Source organism: Bidens hawaiensis, unplaced genomic scaffold, assembly GCF_021521415.1.
Source record: "Bidens hawaiensis isolate Kalapana, Puna unplaced genomic scaffold, B.hawaiensis_p1.1 tig00041620_1, whole genome shotgun sequence".
NCBI classification, from domain to species: domain Eukaryota; kingdom Viridiplantae; phylum Streptophyta; class Magnoliopsida; order Asterales; family Asteraceae; genus Bidens; species Bidens hawaiensis.
In genome coordinates, this window is record NW_027497352.1 from 9,469 (window position 1) to 28,795 (window position 19,327).

Here is a 19,327-nt window from a genome sequence, read left to right on the forward strand (position 1 = left end):
CCCATGGACCTAAGGCCCATTCCCCTTAATCCATCTTAATTAGTCCAAGTCCATGATCTTTTCCTTATTAGATGTTAGTTAACATTATTTAACGCAACTTTCTTTATTTATTAATTAGAATATTTCGGATGTTACAGAAGAACAGTTAAAAAATCTAGCACTCTTGGAAATTGAAAATTTTCTAATTTCAAACAACTCCAGTCTTAGAAGATATAAACAAATGCCAATTCCAGATATAGAGACAATTTCAAGAGCAACTAATCCGTTAATGGTGGAAGAACTCTCATATGATACCGAGACCATGAATAACGAATTTAATAATCTCTTTGATTCGTTAACAGATGAACAACGAGGTGTTTATAATTAAATAATGAGTGCTTTGATTGATAAAAAAAGGTGGAGTTTATTTTGTTTATGGTTACGGCGGTACTGGAAAAACTTATTTATGGAAAACTTTATCTGCATCGATAAGGTCAAAGGGAGAAGTTGTGTTGAATGTTGCTTAAAGCGGTATAGCTTCTTTGCTTTTGGAGGGTGGTAGAACCGCACATTCGAGATTTTTAATACCTATTAATTTGACCGAAGATTCAATTTGTCCGGTAATATTACCACTCACTTTATTTTAATTTTATATTATTATTTTTTTATTATATATGTCTTTATCTGTTATTTTAATATCAAATTACATTTAAATATCTTAATTTGGTTATGTTTTTTTATTATTTCATAAATTAGGTTAAAGGAAATACCGACGTATATGAATTATTGAAAAAGACAAGCCTAATAATTTGGGATGAGGCACCGATGATTCATAAGCATGCATTTGAAGCGTTGGACAGGACTTTAAATGATGTTATGAATGGTGATTCGGCCAATACTTCATGAGCGGTATTTGGAGGTAAGGTTGTTGTTTTTGGCGGTGATTTTCGCCAAATTTTGCCTGTTGTAACCAACGGTACAAGAAGTGAATGTGTCAATACTTGCATCAATTCTTCTTATATCTGGTCAAAATGTAAAGTTCTTAAACTAACTAAGAACATGAGGCTTACAGTTGGATGTCGATCTTCAGAGATTCAAAATATTACAGAGTTTGCTGATTGGCTATTAGACATAGGCCAAGGAAACGTTGGCGGTCCAAATACTGGAGAAGCGGTTATTGATATTCCTGACGATCTTTTGATATTGAACTCAGTAGATCTGATGGGTGATTGAATAAGGTTTGTCTATCCTAATATATTAGATAGATTCAACGAACTTACTTACTTTCAAGATCGTGCACTATTGGCACCTTTGAATGAGGTCGTTCAAGAAATTAATGAACGTATGTTAGACCTCTTTCCAGGTGAAGAAGTAGAGTATCTAAGTTCCGACAGTTTAGCTGAAAGTGAAGACATTTCTGAGGATTTTGATCCACAGTTGTACTCTCCAGATTTGTTAAATGGTTTAAAGATGTCAGGCATGCCTAATCATAGATTGGCCCTCAAAGTTGGTGTTCCGATCATGCTATTAAGGAATATTAATCACAAAAAGGGTTTGTGCAATGGTACGCGCCTTCAAGTTGTTAGTCTCGGTAGGCGTGTAATTGAAGCAAAAGTTGTATCTGGTACGAATATCGGATATCGCACTCTAATTAGTCGAGTAAGTCTTACACCAACCGATAAGAAACTTCCATTCAAATTAAAAAGAAGACAGTTTCTTATATCCGTATGTTTTGCCATGACAATCAACAAGAGTCAAGGTCAATCATTGTCAAGAGTTGGATTGTATCTTAAAGATCCAGTATTTTCTCACGGTCAACTTTATGTTGCTTTGTCACGAGTGAAGACTAGAGATGGTATTAAGTTAGTGATACTCGACAAATAATCAAAGCTTATAAATAAAACAACAAACGTTGTTTACAAGGAGATTTTTGAAAACATAGAATGTTAATTGTTTAAATTTCCTATGTAATTCGATTTGGAATCTCATAATAAATGTAATGGTTATAATGTAATTTATTTTGTTCTATACTTTACAACATTTGTACTTAACTTTTTGTATTTAATATTTTTTTGGTATCCTATATTTAATTTTTTTATTTAATTATAAATATTTTTTTATTTTTAATATTATACATAAATTTTCTGGATATAAACCTGTTTGTTTAAATTCGTTTTATAACATACCTTTTCAATATTTACTTTTTAATTTAAATTATTTAAGATATTTATCATACTATCTAATTAAATATTATTAACTATAGGGTAACTATACATTATAATAACTAGATAGATTTCATCATTAATTTTCTTGGAACAATAAAACCGTCACTTCTTATATATATTTTTTAATTTTCCATTTTAATCATATTCTTCTTCTTATTCTTTAACAATACTAAGTTTCTCAAGATAACTAAACTCCTTTAATGGCTACGATTATGAACTGGAGATATTGTAAACTATTCCGTAAGTATCAATTTGTATTTTGCAATTTAGCAACGTTAGAAAAAGATAACATTGAATCAGTCATGTTGTTTGATAATCATTTTAAACATCAGATACATCAGATCGGTCTTAGGAAGAATTTGCCATGTCAACAAGAAACAAATTTGATAAATGTTTTACATAATTTCTTTCATGATCTTTATCAAGAGGCTTTACCTTATGAACATGTAAGGGAGTGGTTCTTTTACCCTTATCAAAACAAGGTTGTTGTCTGGTTCGAGAATGGAGAGTATAAGAATTTTAAGCCGAAACAACTATTGTCGTGTGATGATTTGGTGACGTTGAGAGAGCTTGACGTGTTAAAGTTAGCAAATGCAAGAAAGGAACTTGCGCATCTTGAGTTGGAAGCTGAGGTTAGTTCGAAGGTCAAATGGTTAGAAGAATGTTCTAACTATGAGAGTGATTATGAAGATTTTTCCGACAATTTTGAGTCTGATGACGAACATTAAGGTAAAATATAACTCTTTTCGTATTGTTGTTATATTTAATACAAGTAGTAGATGTTAAAGACCTTTTTACACTATCAAAGTTATTATGATTGTTATTCCGAAAGTTTGTTGTCCAATTAGGAAGTAGAAGGTAATATATTAATACTTTACATTACATATTAGACATAGATTTAATAAAAGAATTATATTGACAACATTTTTTTAGACTTAGTAACCACACTTAGATGTTATTAATTATCAAACATATTGTTATGTTAAATTAATTTTAATGAATTTTTGTTTTGTTTTTACAAATTTTCAGGTGTTTAGGAATTTGAAGTTTGTGTTGGTTTAACTTTTGAAGATTTGGCTGATGTTTTAATATCAAGAACCTGTTTAGCGGTTTTGTTAATGTCTTTTGTTGGTACTGTTTAATTTAAGTTATTGTAAATTTTAAGTTTGAATGTTTAGACAATGTAATTTGATAATAGTTTTGTAACAAACTATCAACCACTATTATCTTAATTTGACCGTATGTTTAAATTTATTATTTGTAGTGACATGTTCTTTCACCCTCGTGTCACGCGGGTCTATACCCTAGTTTAAAATAAGTTAATTAAAGATACTTGCCCAATAAATTGCATGGCTAAGCCCCAATACATAATTGCATTAAAAAGTGAATTAATAAACGTTTTTACCATATTTAATCAACTGGCTATTACTATAAACCACACATAACAATTATATGGTTCTATAAGTGTCACGCTAAACAAGATTATCCCATGTACGCCTGCGCTTAGACTACTTAAAAGATAACTTTTAATCGAGCGATCAAGATAACTAAAGTAAACACAAAATATGAACTTCGAATTTAACGATAAAAATGCGAAGGAACAATGAGAGAAAGCGTGAAGTCGTTTAACAATTTGAAAAAGAAAATGTAAAGAAGTATTATGTATCCAAGAAGATGTTAAAGATTACCAAAATACACTGAATAGCACATAGAGGAAATTATTTTTCATTTGATCGAAACAAGTTCTCTCGGATGAGAAGCTATCAGTATACATAAAGACCAAAGACCGAAAACAAACACTACAAACACAAACATGTTTCACATTTAGTTAAATGTTATCGTCTTCCGGGTCTCACGAAAAGTAGTTTTTCTCATGGGCGAGACTCTTTGTATTCAGCATATGTCTTTTGTTGCGTACTGTCTATTCCTGCACGCCCAGCAGGTCCATGACCAACTTCTGGAACTGTGTTACCAATGGGTACAAATGTTTGGTACAGTACAGTTGCTGAAACAGTAGAAATCAACAACATGCAACATAGAACAACAAAAAGTTTGTGTTCCATTTCTTGTGTTTGGTTTGTTTATTTTCATCAATTTGAACGGTATTTATTCACGGCCACATGTTTACTATTCAATATAATTAATTAAATTTTATTAAATGATATATCAAAACAATCTTTTGACTACATATTTATTTGTAACCATTAAATTCTCCCCTTGACGTTGGTCATTTTTTATTTATGACGTATGTATAAGTCATTTTGTCTCAAATTTTGTTTTTGAGAAAACCACTACCCTGCAGGGTTAAGGAAGTCCATACCAAGAGTTTTTCGAACAAAAATGTTCGGAATTATGCGGAAAATAGTATTTACGGAGTTTGTATTTTACGAAACATGATCAAATACATTTTATTCTTAACATGAAAACGGTGAGAAACAATTTGCTGTTATTATTAAGTTTATTTTATAAGTGTTTGCTGTTATTTTTTGTCCGTATTTGCTAATTTTCGATTATGAGACGTTATAAGTATTTGCTGATTTATATTTTGTTGTTATTATTAGATGTTTTCTTTTGTTGTTATAAGTATTTGTTGGTATATGCTGTTATTATTTTGTTCTTGATTTTAATTCTTTTGTTGTAATTTTTAGGTTTTTTTCTTTATTATTATAAATCATTGTTTATGTAGATTGATATTGCAGTTGGTATTGTTTTTTACGTTCTCATTTTTTTTATAAATTGGCATTATTTCCTACATTCTCATGCTAAGATTAAAATGTACATGAACCTTTCCCTTTTACGAAACCTATAAAACTATAACATAAAAGATATAAATTTTGTTCGAAGTAGGGGGGTATAGGGGCGTCAATTCCTGACACGACCCGAACCCAACTCGAAAAATATAGGTTTTGGGTCGGCTGACACGACCCGTTTTTCTTAAACAAGTCAACCCGAATCCAACCAGTTTAAAAAGCAAGTCAAACCGAACACGACCCGTTAAAAAGTGGGTTGATCTGTTAACCCATTTAAGAATTTTAGAGAAGTTAATATTTTGATTTTAGAGATAAGAAGTATTAAATGTTAAAGTTATATGTAAACCAAGTTTTTTTTAATTGGCAATGAGAGGTAAACATACACAAATAGTTTGATCTATCATAAATTATTAAAATGTTTTATATGAATAAGAGTAGTCAATTGTTAATATTGTTAGTAAGTCATTAGATATTACTCATATTCATAAATGAAAGTAAAAATTGGTTGACCCCAAACACGACACGAATTAAAATGGGTCGACCCAACCCGACACGAATAAATATATGGGTTGGGTTAGAGCTAAAGAATCTCAACATGCCAACCCGATAACATGTCAATCCGCCAACCTGACACAACTAACACCCTTGAGGAGTTAGGGCCAATCAAAATAGAGTAATTTAGAAAGGAAAAGTGTTGAATGAGTGAGAGTTATCGAGTTAACATAATATATTTTTAAATCAAGTTTATATTGTTTTTTTTGTAGGTATAGTGGTTTTTTATTAATCATAACTATCGCCTTTTGATCGTTGTCAATCCAAACTAATAAATTGGCTGCTGACAGTCCCAACTTTTAACGTATTTGTTCCCAACGGTCCACGACTAACAGAATCCTAATGCCTTTAGTTGTAAGTTGCCGGAAAAACGTTTTTAATCGAAAACTCACATTTTTTTTGGAAAACTCAACATTTTTGTCTCAAACATCTTTGTAATTTTGTATCGGACCTTTGGAAACATTTTCTAGTATAAGCTCCAACTATTGAGGTCAGCGGAACCCTAGAACCATCGTCAGAAACGGTTGGTGGTGCTCATGGTGGCAGTGCTCGAGTGGTGTGTTCTGGAAAAAAAAATGTGACTTTTCCGATCAAAAACGTTTTTCAGGCGACTTGCAACTAACGATGTTAGGATTTCGTTAGTCGCTGAAGTTGGAAACAAATACGTTAAAAATTAAGACCTTCAGCAGCCAAATTCATTAGTTAAAACCGTTAACAACCAAAAGAATATAGTTGAGATTAATAAAACCAATATACCTTTAGTTTATTAGTTTAAAGAATTAGGGGAAACAAAAATGTTTGTGAAATGTAGTTAATAATTTCCTTTCCTCAGCTAGTCAAACACTCTCTTTGAACAAGAAAAAGAGATTTGACAAAACAGATAAATCTTATCACGTGGACTTTTGTGCCGGTTTTTTTTTTCTCAGTTCGTCAACGAGATTCTAAAAATATTTTTATAATAATTTAATATATAAATGATTAACAAATTTAATAAAATTTTGTTAAACAAGAACAATAAATTACCTTTCTTCTTTCGGCACGCATTTGGTCCGATACTCAGATTTAGAAAATATTTTTTGTTAATAGATCCAAAATACGGATTCGATTTCAAAAAAACTATTTAAAATAAATAACTTAGGAAAACTGCTCAATAATATGCCTGCCAAAGACTCAATACATAATTACATTTGAAAAACGAATTACAAAACGTTTTTAACACATATTTAATCAATTGGTTATTACTAAAAACTAGACATAACAATTACATAATTCTTTATGTGTCACACGCTAAACAACATTATCCCATATATAATAAATGTGATTAAGGTTAAACCACGCCAAGACTACTTAAAAGATAAGTTTTAGTTGGGTGATCAAGATAACTAAATTGAACACGGAATCTGAACCTTCAATCAATCGATAAAAAATGCAAAGTAACAATGAGAGAAAGCGTGAAGTGATTCAATAATTTTTTTAAAAAAGAGTAAAAAGTATGTATGGAAGAAGATGTTAACGATAACTAAATTACCCTTAATAGCACATCCGATTAAATTATTTGTCATCTAAAATATAAGTTCTATCAGATGAGGAAATCCGTATTCCGGACCTACCACTTGGACCTGCTTAGTGACTACAATTTATGATTCCGTCAATTTTGATAAAATTATGAGTTGAACCGTTGACTACAGTTTAAAAAGCAACAAACCAACCCAAATCAGGGTGGGTCGAGACAATGGTCAGGATTGCCAGATTTTAGTCGTTTGATGATTTTAACCGAATGTTTTGAGGGAGAGCAAATATCATCACAAAATCATCTTCATCGATGGCTACATCAATTTTTTATTTATCTGGTTTAAGTTTCCAAATTCAAAAATTATATAAGAAAAAAATAAACCATATTTAAAAAATACTTATGATAAAACCAAAAACATATTAAGGTTCAAAATTGGTCACATCCATTTGTATAGCTAAGAACATATAGTCATGTACTCAATGCACCAACATATTTAACACAAAATCAGCTCCATAACAACACACCCACAATAATATAAAAAGTGAAAATACTATCCGATATCGCGAGAAACAAAAATACAAAAGTAAACCAAGAACGTCGTCAAGCTACCTTGGCCAAGATTCATGAAATGACTAGCAGTCCCATGGCTCGATACGATGACAGGTTTCTGTATTCAAAAAACAAACAATAATGTCAAGCCACAAAATCCATTCATCATAGTCATTATAGTCATTAACATAATATCGTATATAAGATTAAAATGTTATCATACAATATCATAAGTTGTTGGTTATAACCTGATGTACATGATGATGTTGATGTGAGGCAATGGACCATGATCAGATCCGATCCAAGATCCAACTTGTCAGATCCAGATCCGATCCATGGTTTTATCAAATATTAATAATATAAACACAATGTTATAAAAAAAATAATAATTAAAACAAATCGAGGAAACAATATTTGTCTTGCAGTTACACATGTACTAAAAAATGTCATAAATCTTTGTAACATAAAATGCATCTAAGATGATAAATTTGTCCTAATTACCAAACAAATCTTTTAATAAGTGTACAACTACACAAGAAACAAACTTATGTCACTCGAACAAAACGAACATATAAAGCAACAAGCCTTGGGTATACTTGATTACTTGTTGGTAAGTTTCACATCAAGGGGGCATGTAACATGTTTGACCCATATATGCAAAATTGTGTTATACTGCTAACGGGCCCGAAAGTTCAATAATAATTTCAGCTAAAAAGAAATGGGCCAAATGAATTAAGTAATTTAGAAGTCACCAAAACTCCAAAAGTGCATCAAAGTGTTTACAAGATCATTTTATTCAAATAAGTTTGATCATTATTCTAACAATAACTTTTCGCATCATAATCACTATTTATGGAATTATAAAGAAACGGACGAATTAGCTTCGAATATTCATCCAGCACCCCATCCTGGTCACATTATTACTAGTAATCTTTTAACATTTGACAACCAGATAAAAAAAATTATAGAAACTAAAAATGAAACAACTTTAAGATCATTTCAAGATAACACACCTGATATTACCGCGCGGATCCTGAAAACAACTCGAATATTCCACAGCAACTCTTCCACGAGGTCGTATTTTGCACTGCTACTGGAGTTGAAGCTGCTGGAACCACCTGTATACATTTTCACAGTTTTATGAAACATTCAAAGATCATATATAAAAAAAGTTAACATCTTGAAACAATAAAGAGTATACCTGTCTATCAGAGTGTTCGGTTGCCACAACTTCATTAGCACAATCTGCACCATTAGCTTCAGAAACCAAGTCTTTTGGAGGTACAGAGGATGACTCGTTGTCCTTCGATTCCGACTCGGTCTTTTCAACCAACGGCTGCGATCTTTCCACCTCGTCTTCTTTCAAAACCGGTTCAGCAACCACAGTAGAATCCGCACAATCATCAACAGCTCGTGACACTTCTTCCACAACCAAATCTTTACTCTCCTCGCTCTTTATTTCATCAACCACTTGTGACACTTCTTCTACAACGAAACCTTTACTCTCCTCGCTCTTTATTTCATCAACCGCGTGTGACACTTCTTCTACAACGAAATCTTTACTCTCCTCGCTCTTTATCTCATCAACCACTTGCGACACCGACACTTCTTCCACAACGAAATCTTTACTCTCCTCGCTCTTTATTTCGTCAACCACTTGTGACACTTCTTCGACAACGAAATCTTTACTCTCCTCGCTCTTTATTTCATCAACCACTTGCGACACCAACACTTCTTCTACACCCAAATCTTTACTCTCATCTCCCTTAATCTCTTCAACCACATGCGACACTTCTTCCACCAACGCCTCAACCGGCTTAACCGTTTCAACAATCGGCGAAATCTCTTCAGGAACCGACTCAACCGGCGCAGACTCAACAACCACCACTTCCTTTTCCACCACACGCGACTCATCATCTGAACTATCACTCGAACTCGAGCTACTCCCATTAACATTCTTCGACTTCGACACCGCTTCAACCTCAACACTCCCCTCCTTCGATTTCTTTTCAGCTAAAACATCTTCTTTGTTAACTACCTCGACCGACGGACCCTGCGCGGTCGGAGAACTAACTTCCCCACCATCATTCTCCTCTGCAATCACTGGATCCATCCAAATCAAGATTATTTTAAAATTTCAATCTTTTTCAAATCAATTACAAATTAAGCCTCAAAAGGCCCTAAAGATTCCAATTGGGTGAGTCTAGTTGTCAAACAACTCAAAAGTTTCAAACTTTATGCAATAAAATCAAATACCCAATACAGATAAGCAAGACCCACAAAAGTCACAATATGTGGATGCATGTGCAGACACTAAATTAATAAACTTTAAGTGAAATTAAGGCATACCCACAAAGCAAAATGAGTTAAAAAAGGTACCTTGATGAGGGTTAGTTGAGGATGAGTCATTAACATTAACCTTCTTCTTCTTGGCAGCTTTTCGCTTCTTAGCACCTGAAGGCATGGTGGTGGTTGTCTTGGTTTCTTTGTCTGTCTGTCTGTAAGTGTTAATCGATGGATCAATGGATCACTAGTAGGGTAGGCCTTGGCTAAAGGCTACACAACCACCCGATGAATCTTGTTGTCTTGGGTAGTAATACACTAATAATATTAAAAGTTAAAAATAATAACAAAATAGTGTGACTGGCACTTTTTGGCAGGTTGCATATGCTGCTGAGGGGTAGGGGTATGGGGGTGTCCAAGATCACAAAATTTTTAAAGAAAAATAAAAATATTAAAAATAAAAAAGAAAATAATCTGGTATTGAATAGATGATTTTCTTAAAAAAAAATGAAATTTTGGTTTGTGTAAAATGATTTTAAAAGATTGTTAATAATATTTTGAGATATTTTTTTAATGAATTGGTATCTTGTTAATTAATATGTATAAGACTTTTTATTGATTTTGTATAATTTATATTATATTAAAAAGTTTCTTTTTTTCATTTTCTTTTATTATTATTTTATTATAGATATTTTTTAACAGATCGGTGGAAACGAAAGTTGTTATTGAGATGGTGGTGGAGGAGGAACGAAGGCACGGTTGTGGTGAAAGAAGTACATAGTGGAAGCGAAGGTTTCATATGAAGAGAGAGCTGAAGAGTGGAGGTGTAGTGTATTTGAAGGTCCAATTAGAATGAAGTAGAAACATAATGTATGATGTACAGCTAATGATATGGAGTTATATTTGAAATTGTATATATAGAAGTTGCAAGATGTCAGGATTTGTTTACCATGGATTTTGTATTTTCAACTAACTAAGGTTAAAGTAGAAATTAATTTTTATAAATAATTGATTTACTCTTTTTTCCGTATTGAAGAAACATACAATAAACTTATATGAAACTTCTTAGGTGAAGCCCTCACTTCATCATCTTTCTTCTCAGCCTTATCTTTCTCTCACACGTTAACGATTGTTTCTAGTGGTTTTGATTTGGCCATCAAGGGCATTGTTTTAATGCACTCTATTAGTCCCTTTCGACCCTTTAAATGTTGATTTATAAGGATTGATAATAGCAACAAAAGTCCAACTTTTTAAAAGGGTGTGTTTAGTTTGAGATTTTTTTTGATAAATTGAAAATCATCAAATAAATTGCACTTTAATAGATAGATTTAGAATTCGCCCGAATGCTTTAAAACTTAGAGCAATTGTAATATATTAAATTATTTGTAATGTAATGAATTTGGATGGTAAAACAATCATAAAAGAAATAAAACTGAAGAGGTAGGTCCCAGCAGAGCCCAGTTGGACCCGCAAGACTCACCTTAAACAGGGACGTCTGCGCAGAAACCAACTGGATCCGCAGGACCAACCATGCTCAGAGACGTGACGTCCTTACGCGCAGTACGCAAGCTGTTCCCGCAGGAAATGCCTCCTAATGGTGAAGGACTCTGCCTGTTCCCGCAGTTGCGGATACAAGCCATCAGGGAAGGCCACCCGCGCAGCAAGGCTACACGCACAAGGCACTTAGCTCTCAATCACAGTTGTCACCTGAAGAAATGAGCAAAGCCGGGAACAATCCCGCACAAAGGCGGGAGGGGGAATAATCCCGCCCAACTAAGCCAGTCCGTACGATACGGGAAGATCTTCTGTACTGTACCTGTCGAGGTATGGGCAAAAGATCTGACCAAATATACGACAGCTTATTGACAACAGTATGGCGAGCAGCATGCTCTTGTACTGTATGTCACTATTAGCCGCTGCCTACTCACCAACTCCTGTCATACCACGTGCATAGCCGGCAGTTGGTGGAAAAGGAATAGTACACAGCAGGCCTGGTCACTATCAGCTGCTGCCTACCCACCAACTACCAGCAGGGCACGTGCGTAGGCCACAGTTGGTAGAACAGGAATACTATTCAGCCGGCCACACCTCCTTGGAAACCTACCTTCGGCTATAAATACCCCAAATGGTATGATCATCATATCTTATCACATTATCATCATATTATACCTGATATCTGCTCTAGCAATCTCTTAATATACTTTTATATTTAAAGAGCAATCTAGTCTGATTCTTACGCCGGAGGGTGGTCACAAGGAGGAACCCCCCCTTCTCAGTGACGAGCTCACGGTGTCTGTTTTGCAGGTTATCAGAAGAACCATCTTCTCAGGATCCAACCCCTCGTGGGAAACAGCTATCCAACCCTTAGGTTACCAGTAATCTGTCCGGGTTCCGGTTAGTGTTTCTTCAAAAACCTATCACCATGGTTGCCGCCAACCAGTCACACCACCGCCAATGACGCCTCTCCACAACCCCAACCCCATTGCCCCCATTACCCACGCCTTAACCTCCCCTATCACGTCTCCACCATCGTTGTCGCCACCTATGATGTCTTCAACCACTACCGTCATGGTCGGTTGGGGATGTGGTGTAAAAGAGTTGTCAACGGTGGTCGAGTGGAGTTGGCGGCGGCAATGATCGAGGTGTCAATGTTCAAAGCATTGAGTAGGGATCACAATGAGTCTGGTTTAAGTAATCTCAAACACATATTAAATTATAAAACTTTATCCCATACATGACTCAAAATCCGTCAAGGATCTATTTGGAAATTACCCGCTAGGTATCGTGTATATCAACATGTTACGAGATTATTATCGGGTATATTGTATAACTCATATACTTAAGGGGGTGTTTGGGATTCCTTATTTGTAGCTCCTTATACCTTAAATAAATTTAAGGAGTTTTTCATAAGTTACAACATCCTAACTTATGTAAACTTCTTTTTCCCTTCCTTAAAATGGTTAATAAGTTATAAGGAGGTAAAAACAAGGAAACCCAAACACCCCTTAAATATAAATAAGGTATATTATATGCCGTATAAATTTAAAACAAATCAGGCTAGTACGAACTATGAATTTAATCATGTATATTAAATTCATATGATTGTTTCTATGTGTGGCTTTGCGCTGCTCTCCGGCTTGTGGAGTAAGGGCGTGTTTGGGTTGTTTTTGGTGGTTTATAAAAGTGCACAATTCGAAAAAAAATCATGTATATTATACATTACATATACCTAGAATAATTAAATGATTAAGAAAATCACGTGGAATATATAATCGATTAAATGAGTATATGTTATCAGGTAACAGGGGCCGAACAATTGGGTTTATCACCAAATCCTAAACTTGGTCCACCCCCTTGAAAATTCCAAAACTAAACTCATACTCGATTACCCGACCCTATACTCGTCCATATGTTTTGGGTTTCAAGTAATCCCATTGAGTTCGAATTTCATTGTTATCCCTAGTGTCGACCGACAATGTTGACCCCTCATAAATTCTATTTATTTTGGTTAAATTGTTTACGCCTTCGATTTATTACTGAATTTGTTAGACGAAAGAATTCATTGAAACCACTTCCCATAGGTCATCAAAGTCCGACGTCCGCGATAACAATGAAACCCTAACCCAAACTAAATCAAAAGACTACACTAACATGAAATTAAAGGACCCATTTGCAAATTTATAAAGATTAGTCCATTCTTTCGTTCTATAGGTTGTCAAGATCTGATAATAAACCTTCATCATTTTCAGCTTCACACACAATTTGTCAAATTAATAAACCCAATTCTTGGTCATCATGGATGCTCTAAGGAAGCAAGCAAGTAAGCTTCGAGATCAAGTTGCCAAACAACAACAGGTTATTAATTCAATCACCCTTAATTATCTTATTCAAGAATCTTGCTGACTTCAAGTTTGAATCTTTATTGTTCAATTTGTATGCATATAGTGAATAGTAAGTGAATTGGGAATTGGGTTTGAGATTTGTGTTTAGGGTTTTTGTTATCTTGAGAATTGGTGCTTTCTGTTTAATGCATTTGGTCATTTAGGCACTAATCAAGAAATAGGGTTGGAACTTAAAATATACTTATTCGTGTAGTGTTCGGGTCGATCCGGTTTATGTTCATTTATCAGTATGTTAACTTAGTAGCAATTCTTACTCCAATTCATACTGAACTCATGGCCGTCCCTGAAAATTAAAAAAGTTGGGCCAAAGTCGAGAAAAAAATTGTGCCTTTAGTGAAAGGAGTTTTTTTTTATTTGGCTTAAACGATTAAATTTTTAAATGGGATTGCTGGTTATGATTTGGGTTGTGCAAAACATTTTTTTAAAATTAAAATGGGCTCAAGTGAATTGGTTAATTGGGTGTAAGCATTAAGAATACATATTTTTTTTTTCAAACAGTTTAAATATTTTTTTAAAAAAAAAAATTCGGGCCTACTAGGGTAATCGGGTCGGGGACGGTCGACCTCTCCGCCCTCCCTCATGGCCGGCCTGATTGAACTTTTTTTTTAATTTGTGTTATGTTAATCGTTTTAGACTTTTAGTGTATTTTTCCATCACTCCCAATTAACAAACTTGGGTTTATATATTTAGCTTGAGACTGTAAACGAATGGGAGCCCGATGAGTTGGCAGTTAGAACTAATAGAATAAAACTGTTGTAGTGAAGAATAGATAAAGTGGTTCAAAAGGAAAATCAGTTTCATAGTTATACGGATATTAGAGATCAGAATAGTTAACTTTTAAATTTTAGCACTTTTTATCTCTGAAATCAAAGTATTATTTTCTTTAAAAACTCTTAAACGGGTTAACAAACTTCTTAGCGGGTCCACCGGGTCGTGTTTGGGCTGACCTGTTTAAAATAATGGGGTGTGCTAGCCGACTAAAAACATACGTTGTCAAAAGCCATTCGGGTGCGTCCCTAGCCCTCGGGCAAGGCAACTCACAGGGAGAGGGCTTTGCTGCCATCCAGGCGAGCTGGCGACCGTCGGGCGAGATTCCAGTCAGATTTGGGTCTGTGAGATTTTGGCCAATTGCTGAAAATTCTGGCAAAATTCTGCAAATTCCAGGCAAACTGGTCTAAAGCATCCAAATATTGCATGGAACGATCTTAAACTATCCTTAAACAAGCCTAAAACATGTCTAAAACCCCAAAAAACCGTATGCTTATGCTATGCGCCTTGCCTTGCTTATCTCGGGCCCTCGTTTATTTAGCCCCTCACGCCTAGGTTGAAGGCTCACCCTTTGGCAACTATGCAAAAAACCCTGTTTTTTACTGTCAAAGATATATTGTAAAGCAGGTATATTCTGGATATGCCTATATGGCTATATGTAATTTAACATTCTTGATATTGATTGTTTCAGGCTGTGATAAAGCAGTTCAGCGCGAGCGGGTATGAACATTCAGATGTCATGGTTATCGATGAGCTGGAATTGCAAAGGCACCAGCACTTGGAAAAGCTCTACCGATCAACTCGTTCAGGAAAGGTAACAATGCATATTTTAATCACTTTATTAATTTTCCGTTAACATATTTAAACATTGGCCTAATTTTTCTTTGGTTTTTTTTTGTCAGGATTTTCAAAGAGAACTGGTTAAAGCAGCAGAAGCTTTTACATCCATAGGATATAAGCATATAGAAGCAGGTGAAAAATCCAAAGTCCAAACCGCTATATGCTACAATTTTCCAAACATTAATATATTTTTATTATTATTATTATTATTATTAAAATTAGGAACCACGTGTTGGGCCATCAAGAAGGCACAAGTGCGGAAGATGGAGGTAGCAGAAATGAGAATGCTACGTTGGATGTGTGGGCACACAAGGCTAGACCGAATAAGAAACGTTGTGTTTCGCGAGAGATTAGGGGTGGCGAACATAGCAGACAAGATAAGAGAGTGGAGATTGAGATGGTTTGGACATGTAAAGAGAAGATAGACGACGAATCCTGTTAGATCCGTAGAAAACATTACTATAGAGGGGAGGAGGGGTAGAGGACGACCGAAATTGACTTGGGATGAGAGGATTAGGCATGATTTGATAGACCTAAACCTCTCCGAGGACATGGTTGAGGATAGGATTTCGTGGAGAAGTAGAATTAAAGTTAAGGATTTTTAGAGAGAATTGAATACCTTAGGGCTTAGACTTAACTTATTTAGGTCGCATACCATAATGGTATTTCCCTTACATATATTATTATTATTATTATAATTATTATTAGCTTTTATATAGCTGTTAAACTGTGATCTTATTATTAATATTATTATAATTAGTAGTAGTTTGTATATAACTGTTAAACTTTGATTTCCTTTATTTTGCTTCATACACATGAACTTAGAGCCGAGGGTCTCTCTGGAAGCCACCTCTTCATTCCTTTGGATGGAGGTACGGTGTGCCTACATCCCACCCTCCCCAGACCCTACTTATAACTTTGCTGTCGGTGGGATTTTACTGGGCATGATTGATTGATTGATTAAAATTAGGAACCAAGTTGTCTGAAGAATGCTGCAAATACGGAGTGGAGAATGCCGACGATGAAATTTTGGGCAAGGCAGCTTCTATATACGGTGATGCACGTAAACATGTGGAAAAGGAGCAAGAAGATTTCACAAGACTGTTATTCACACAGGTTATTTAATAATCTATTCTAATGACGGGTCAAGTTATTCTACAAAGGGGAACAAAAATAAGAAGGATGAGAAGGATTTCTAGCCACAAAAAAAAACCCTCAAAAAAAAGATTAAAAAATAAATAAATAAAAAAATCATAACTCAAAATTTAATAAAAAAACGAAAAAATTAAAAACACAAAAATGTTTCCACCGTCTTTCTCGTTCTCATAAAAAAACAAAAAAAAACACAATGGTAAGTGAAAAAGTCGTTGTGTCTTTTTGTTTATCATTGTGTTTTGTGTTTATTTTTGTCATTGATTGTGTCTTTTTCCTTGATATTGTGTCTTTTTTTCTTTATATTGTGTTATATTACTCAACATTGTGTTATATTTTGTCCGGCATTGTGTTATATTTTGCGACCTATTGTGTCCTTTTCAGTTATAATTGTGTCTTTTGTTCATTTTCGTCATTGTCTTTGATCTCGCCATTGTGTCTTTTCCTCAATTTTTTTATATATTTTTTTTAAAATTTTTGAACGGGAATGATGGCGGAAACATTTTAGTTTTTAATTTTTTTCGTTTTTTATTTATATTTTGATTTATGAACTTATGATTTTTTTATTATTTTTTTTGAATTTAGTTTTAAGGGGTTTTTTTGTGTGGTCACAAATCCTTCTCACACTTCTCATTTTTGTCTCCCTTTGTGTTTTAACTTTACCCTCTAATGACATGTTATACACTATATCGCTTTTTCTTGTTTATCGCTGTTAACTTTTAAGTTTTCTAAAATTTTCAGATTTTAGAACCCTTAAGAGCAATGATAAGCGGAGCTCCTTTAGAAGACGCTCGACATCTTGCTCAACGTTATAGCCGAATGAGGCAAGAAGCAGAGACACAGGTAATCGGGTCGACCCGTTCATAAGTAAACGGGTTGAAACTCTCATTTTCGATAACATGTTCTAGTGATTCTAAACTTTGTTATCACATTGATTATAAGTTATAACTGAATGTGAAAGCAAACAGGCTGCAGAAGTTTCTAGAAGACAGGCCCGAGTTAGAGAAGCTCCGATTCCCGAGAACGTGACCAAGTTGCATGCAGCCGAAGCTAGAATGCAGGAACTTAAATCAAACATGGCTGTACTCGGTAAAGAAGCATCTGCTGCATTGGATGCTGTTGAATCACAGCAACAAAGGCTTACTTTTCAGAGACTCGTTGCAATGGTTCGTATACAACTATGCATTCACCTTTTGTTAAAAGAATAATATTTGAACGTTTTAATAAACCTTTTTAATGAATTTGAAGGTTGAAGGTGAAAGAACATATCATGAGAGAGTAGCTGCTATTCTACACCAGATAGAAGCTGAGGTTAGTGCTAATAAAATTTGCTGAGGTGGCAATTTTACCCGTGTTTCTGTGAACGGGCCTATTTGGGCTGTGCTTTGTTTGCAATTGACGGTTTGTGTGATGTTGTGAACTTTTTGATAGATGGTTTCTGATAAACAAAGGAGAGAGTCTGCACCGCCTGCAGTACCGTCTAATCTTGTATCGGATAAAACTAAGTACTTTTTGGCTGAGGTAATCTTTTTTTTTTTAATAGAGTACCTAACTAGTGGGCCATGATTAATTTATTGATTTGGGTTGATGTTATATTATTATGCAGGCGATGCATGGGTTTGAAGCTTCGTCTGATAAGGAACTAAGCTTGGCAATTGGTGACTACGTTGTAGTGCGAAAGGTTAGTAAAATCTATCACTTTTTCAAACGGGTCAATTTGGGCTGTATTTTATGTCAAACGGGTCAAATAGTTTTTCTAGCTCAGTCCAAGTTTTTAATAAATTTAACATTCTAAATCTATTTCAACCGAAACCAGTTTGACCCATTGCCTGACGTATCGGCCCGTTCATATATTTACATCTAGTTATTATCTTCAGGTGAGCCCGTCAGGATGGTCAGAAGGAGAATGCAGAGGTAGAAACGGGTGGTTTCCGTCTGCTTATGTGGAGAGACGTCAAAGGCTTCCTAACACCAACGGAACACCTGACTTTTATTAATCCACGGTCTTGTATTTTCTTTACGCATATTGCTCATGTTAAATTCCATTTGTAGCATTTCATTTGTTGTTTCTACTTGATAGGTTTTATATTTTGAGAAGATTATAGTTGATGAATATGTACTTTAAATGGTCATATGACAAATGAATGCTGTGGTGTTTTGTTTCAAGAACATGAATGTAAAAATGTTTTCTTTTTTACGCAAGCCATTCTGAAAACCGGCCCGATGATACCTGAGATCCAAGGCCTGAGAAATCGTAGTAAAGGAGGTGAAAAGTGGCAAAAGTATCCGCTAGAAAATCTTAGTAAAGTAATTTTTTACACTAAAAATTTTAAAAAATTAAGATGTAAATAGTATTTAGAATTTGATACTTTATAAGTATTTACAATATATGAATAAAGATGCAATCTTAAATATTTTTCTTTGCTATACTAATCCATGTGTTATGGTATGAGTGGCTGCGAGCCCCTTCCACGTAGGCGCAATGGCATGGAACATTGTCACACCGAGGGCACGTAAGGGCAAGGTTTGAGAGGGCTAGGAGGGCATGAGAAAACCGTCACCTCCACATCATCCCACAATCATATTTCACCTTACCAGGCTAGCTATGTGTTATGAGAGATGTAAAATGTGAGATATGAGTTCGTCATGTAGGCGGTGAAGGTTTTAACATTTCACATTACAAATTTGTGTTATGTGAAATGTGGTTATGGGGTGAGGCGGAGAAAAAGTAATTTTATAATAATAATAATAATAAAAGAAATAACAAATTAGACCATCACGCCCGCTATTCCGCTAAGTAGTTCACACCACTGT

General features: G+C 34.5%; 2 protein-coding genes across 4 annotated transcripts; one reads left to right on the top strand and one right to left on the bottom strand.

The window, feature by feature from the left end:
• Nucleotides 1–7,416: 7,416 nt before the first annotated feature.
• LOC143593013 (uncharacterized) lies at nucleotides 7,417–10,180 on the bottom strand. 3 transcript variants are annotated; one of them, XM_077072765.1, is made up of 4 exons: nucleotides 9,948–10,180; nucleotides 8,770–9,662; nucleotides 8,582–8,686; nucleotides 7,417–7,686 (listed from the first exon to the last, which is right to left on the bottom strand). In XM_077072765.1, exons 1-3 carry the CDS (start codon nucleotides 10,030–10,032, stop codon nucleotides 8,588–8,590), a joined length of 1,077 nt encoding a protein of 358 aa, XP_076928880.1. In that variant the 5' UTR covers nucleotides 10,033–10,180; the 3' UTR covers nucleotides 7,417–7,686; nucleotides 8,582–8,587. The 3 variants fall into 3 exon arrangements, with proteins under 3 accessions (XP_076928880.1, XP_076928881.1, XP_076928879.1); XM_077072766.1 differs by having other exon boundaries at nucleotides 8,770–9,628; nucleotides 9,944–10,180; XM_077072764.1 differs by having other exon boundaries at nucleotides 8,770–9,671; nucleotides 9,948–10,178.
• A 3,386-nt stretch (nucleotides 10,181–13,566) lies between these two features.
• LOC143593008 (SH3 domain-containing protein 3-like) lies at nucleotides 13,567–18,838 on the top strand. The gene is made up of 10 exons (XM_077072760.1): nucleotides 13,567–13,706; nucleotides 15,213–15,335; nucleotides 15,424–15,493; nucleotides 16,332–16,477; nucleotides 17,255–17,356; nucleotides 17,482–17,679; nucleotides 17,762–17,824; nucleotides 17,945–18,034; nucleotides 18,120–18,194; nucleotides 18,391–18,838. Exons 1-10 carry the CDS (start codon nucleotides 13,647–13,649, stop codon nucleotides 18,508–18,510), a joined length of 1,047 nt encoding a protein of 348 aa, XP_076928875.1. The 5' UTR covers nucleotides 13,567–13,646; the 3' UTR covers nucleotides 18,511–18,838.
• The last annotated feature ends 489 nt before the right edge of the window (nucleotides 18,839–19,327 follow it).